At 39.3% G+C, this 5,232-nt stretch overlaps 1 protein-coding gene across 1 annotated transcript in view; it reads right to left on the reverse strand.

Annotated features, from left to right (window-relative positions):
- The window catches only part of LOC106879251 (synaptojanin-1), a 124,060-nt gene that overhangs the window by 40,414 nt on the left and 78,414 nt on the right, over positions 1 to 5,232 (reverse strand). The window contains exons 7-8 of the mRNA XM_052972571.1: positions 3,494 to 3,705; positions 676 to 757 (exon numbers count right to left, since the gene is read on the reverse strand). Of these exons, the coding sequence (XP_052828531.1) occupies positions 676 to 757; positions 3,494 to 3,705 (294 nt within the window). The remainder of the gene's footprint in view (positions 1 to 675; positions 758 to 3,493; positions 3,706 to 5,232) is intronic.

The raw sequence follows: 5,232 nt of genomic DNA on the forward strand, positions 1-5,232 counted from the left end.
CGAGGGACTAAATAACTCAAAAACTACCAAAAAATAAGCAACATATGTTGCTTATTTTTTGGTAGTTTTTGACTTATTTAGTCCCTCGAAGCGTGAGGCATTACTACACAGTTAATGCCCTTTATATATAAATATATATATATATATATATAGATAGATAGATATAGATATAGATATATAAATTAAAACATTAGGGTAAAAAACTGGATATTAATTAATATTGATTTATTACCAGGAAGCAAAGCACATTAAAAGAATCAGAGGTCTTTGTAGACACACATTACATGTGATCTTCTTCTAGCACATTAACAGTCCACCTAGTTGTCTTCTTTATATATAGATATAGATATATATATATATATACATACAGCCACACTCATACACACACACACATGAATGTGTGTCTGTATGTTTGCATTCCCCCTCCATTACTTGACAACTGGTGTTAGTTTGTTTATCTCCTTGTAACTTAGTGTTTTTGTGAAAAGGCTTGGCAGAATGAGGGTTAGACTTTAAAAACAATTAGCACTGGGGTCAATTTATCCAACTAAACCCACCAAAGTGCTTCCCCAGCACAACTGCAGTCTAATGACTGAAACTAATAAAAGATGCAAGAGTAAACATTTTTAGCACTGATCCTAAAACATTTCATCTCATAATACCATTCTAACTTACATATAAGCCATATAACCGCTGAACAGAATTGGTCCGATCAAGGCAATCAACACAATTGGTTCGAATAGTTCCAAGCTGCTGCCTTTTAAAAGAAAAAACAAAAAAACAAAAAACAAAATGAAAAATGGTGAAAATTTCAATTCAAGACAAATGGAACTATTATAAGCACGCAACCTACTTTATTGTAAAGAAAATTTGGTGCAATTAGTTGGTTCAGTATAATTTATTGTATATTTGTATAATGTTAATGAACTAGGAAGGATGAATGGCAAACAAATAGAGCATCTGCTATTTGCACTCGTCGTCGTCGTTTAACGTCCGCTTTCCATGCTAGCATGGGTTGGACGATTTGACTGAGGACTGGTGAAACCAGATGCCTACACCAGGCTCCAATCTGATTTGGCAGTGTTTCTACAGCTGGATGCCCTTCCTAACGCCAACCACTCAGAGAGTGTGTAGTGGGTGCTTTTACGTGTCACCCGCACGAAGGCAAGTCAGGCGGTACTGGCAACGGCCACGCTCATCTCGCTCGAGAAACCTCATGTGTCCATTAAATTAATTATAAGTCAGTGATATAAAATATCATGCATTCTTATTTAAATATAAAAATTTACTTTGAGGGGAAAAAAGAGAGGAAACTGTCTTTGCTGATTGCACAGGCCTGGAATTTTAAGGGAGTGGGATAGCTTATTATACATCAAACCTGGTACTCAACTGGTACTTATTTTATCAACCTGGAAAGGATGTGAGGTAAAGTTGATCTCAGCAGAATTTGAACCCAGAACATACCTAGCCAAAGATAAACCTCTGTACTTGGCTTTTGTTGACATGGAGAAAGCCTTTGACAGGGTCACCTGATCCCTTTTCTGGTAGTCAATGCAGAAACTAGGGATTGATGAGTGGTTGGTGAGAGCTGTACAAGCCATGTACAGGGATGTTTTCAGTAAGGTGTGGGTTGGCAATGAGTATAGAGAAGAATTCAGGGTACAAGTAGGGGTTCATAGATCAATCCTTAACCCCTTCTTATTCACCATAGTCCTCTAGGCAATAACAGAGGAATTCAAGACAGGCTACCCATGGGAGCTCCTCTATGCTGATGACCCTGTTCTTATAGATGAATCACTACCAGAACTAAAGAAGAAGCTTCAGATGTGGAAGCAAAGTCTAAAATCGAAGAGTCTTAGAGTTAACCTAGCAAAAACTAAAGTCTTAGTAAGTAGGAAGGTAGCCAAACCACAAATCCCTTCAGGTAGATGGCCCTGCATGATCTGTAGAAAAAGTGTAGGTAGAAACTTCACAAGATGTACCCAGTGTAAGATAAGGACAAATAAGATGTACAGCAATATCAGAGGAAGGTTAACAGGGAAGATAGTTCTTGTGTGTGGAAGGTGCACAGGTACAATAAACACTGAAAATGTACAGAAAATAGATTCCATCACATGCCAGGGGGAAAACTAGAAGTAGTCAATAGTTTCTGTTACCTAAGTGACCAAGTCAGTAGCAAGGTAGATGCTCTGGGAGTGTAGCTGCTAGAACAAGAATAGGCTGGACAAAGTTCAGAGAGCTCCTATCTCTGCTGGTAACAAAGGGCCTCTCACTCAGAGTGAAAAGCAGATTGTATGATGCCTGTATGCAAACAGCCATGCTACATGGCAGTGAAACATGGGCTTTAACTGCTGAGGACAAGTGTAGGCCTGTAAGAAATGAAGCTTGTATGATTTGCTAAATGTGTAATGTCAGTGTACATGCACGACAGAGTGTAAGCATCCTGACAGAAAAGTTGGATATAAGAAGCATCAGGTGTGGTGCACAAGAGAGACAACTGCGCTGGTATGGTTATGTGATTCGTATGAATGAGGACAGCCGTGTGAAGTCTTTCACTCTAATGGTGGAGGGAACCTGTGGAAGAGGTTGGGCTTCACAGAGGCATTAATAAGTGACTGAGACCTTTGGAGATATGCCGTGCTTGAGAAGACCCATCAAGCCAAGTGAGATCATAGTTGTGGCCGATGTCAGTGTTGTGTAACTGGCCCGTTAAAAGCATCCTTCAATCATTAGGCAATATGCTATGCTTGTGAAGACCTGTTGAACTGAGTGAAACCATAGTTGTGGCTGATGCCAGAGCCATCTGACTGGCACCAGCGCTGGTGACATGTAAAAAGCACTGTTCAACCATTGGGTCTTGTGGAAGCAGTGATGTCATTAAAAACACCCTTCAATCATTGGGCGATATGCTGTGCATGTGAAGACCTGTTGAACCAAGTGGAATCATAGTTATAGTCGATGCCAGTGCCATCTGACTAGTGCCCATGCACTTAAAAAGCACTGTTCGAGGATTGGACCTCATGGAGGCAGTGACAGGTGATGAAGACCTTTGTGCTTGAGTAAACCTGTCAAGCCAAGTGAGACCATAGTCATGGCTGATACCTGTGTCAGATCAATGACACCTGTGCTGGTGACATGTAAAAAACACCCACTACACTCTTGGAGTGGTTGGCATTAGGAAGAGCATCAAACCGTAGAAACCTTGCCAAATCAGATCGGAACCTGGTGCATATATGTATATGTATGTGTGTATCTTTGTGTCTGTGTTCGTCCCCTGCCACAGCTTGAAAACAGGTGTTTGTGTGTTTATGTCCCTGTAACTTAGCATTTTAGTAAAAGAGAACAATAAAACAAGTGCCAGGTTTAGAAAAAAATAAGTACTGGGGTTGATTCATCTGACTAAAAATTCTTCAAGGTGGTGCCCCAGCATGGCCACAGTCTAATGACTGAAACAAGTAAAAGACAAAGAAAGATGACAACAGTATACAAATACCTGATAATCCGATCTGAAGAACAATGAAAAAAATTCAAATTATTTAAATGTTCTTCAGATACTTTCATTAACTTCTGCAAATTGGAAAGGTTCCCTCCTCGACATTCAGCATGGTAATCGAAGACAATGTGTGGTACATCATCTTTGTGAGTTGAATTTTTATGATGATTCTGCAACAGAGCACAAAATACCGTTATAATCTCATTTAACAGCTAATGAGAGAGCCTTTACATGTTGATTCAACCTACTAAAAATGGTAACCATATCTCCCTCAAATCTGCTTTAAATATTAAAAAAAAATTGTTGGACAATATTGTCATAGATAAACACAAAACAATGGGATGGATAGTTCTGCTCAACCAGGGATCGCCAGAAACAATAACTATCTCATTTAATAGCCATTTTGTTACATTAATCTGTCTGATCAAATATTTGTATCTAGGATGTTGTGTTATGCCCATTTTGTTGGAAGATCTTTCCTTTGTCATGAGAATTTACTTTCTTTGTATGGTGTTATTATTATTCAGTGAAATAATTCTTCACATGGGCATGAAGCCTAAAGCCTTGAGAAAGAGAGGGTTGAGAGAAAGGGAGGAGAGAGAGAAAGAGTGAGAGGCAATGGGGTAAAAAATAACATCATCATAATTGAAGGTCTACTTTCCCATGCTTGTATGGCTCAGATAGAATTTGTTGATGCAAGTTTGCTACATCCAGATACCCTTCTTGTTGCCAACCCTCACCTGTTTTTAACAAGGTAATATTTTCCCATGGGCAGTTAAGTTCTTAACAAAAGGTCGGATACAAATAACTTCACTTGTATGATAATGCACATTTAGAAACATCATATGAAGCCTTGACAAGGATACTGTCTCTTTCTCTCTCTCTCTCTCACACACACACACACAAGGGCTTCTTTCAATTTCTGCCTTGCAAATTCACTCACAAGGTTTTGGTCAGCCTGGAGCTATAGTAGAAGACACTTGCCCAAGGTGCCATGCAGTGAAACTGAACATGAAACCATGTGGTTAGGAAGCAAACTCCTTAATCACACAGCTACACCTATTTCAAAAGATAATATACTTAACTTCTGGCTACAAAGGTTGAATTCAAGTCTGCTGTATTTTACTGTCTCTTGGCAAGATAAATTCTATATAAACTAAAATTTAAAAACTGAGTCCAAGCAAGATTGTAGAGATCTATATTGGCAAAAATCAATTATTGAAGTTCATACAGTTGAGTAAGATTGCATGCAGTCAAAAATAAATTCTTTTGTTCTAAAGAGAGATTCAAATTAGGTGCAGGTATGGGTGTGTGGTTAAAAACCTTGCTTCCTAACCATGTGGTCTTCAGTTCAGACCCACTGCATGGTACTTTGGGCAAGTGTCTTCTATAACCCTGAGCCAACTGTAGCCTTGTGAGTAGATTTGGCAGACAGAAGCTGAAAGAAGACGGCAAGCTGCCAGAAACATTAGCATGCCGGGCGAAATACTTTGCGGTATTTCATCCGCTGTTATGTTCTGAGTTCACATTCTGCTGAGGTCGACTTTGCCTTTCATCCTTTCGGGGTTGATAAATTAAGTACCAGTTACACACTGGGGTCAATGTAATCGACTTAATCCCTCTGTTTGTCCCCTCTATGTTTAGCCCTTTGTGGACCATAAAGAAATAAGAAGCTGAAAGAAGTGCATCATGGCCATTACCCCAGTATGGCTGCAGTCTAATGACTGAAACAAGTAAAA

This window comes from Octopus bimaculoides, chromosome 13 (genome assembly GCF_001194135.2).
Source record: "Octopus bimaculoides isolate UCB-OBI-ISO-001 chromosome 13, ASM119413v2, whole genome shotgun sequence".
NCBI lineage: Eukaryota > Metazoa > Mollusca > Cephalopoda > Octopoda > Octopodidae > Octopus > Octopus bimaculoides.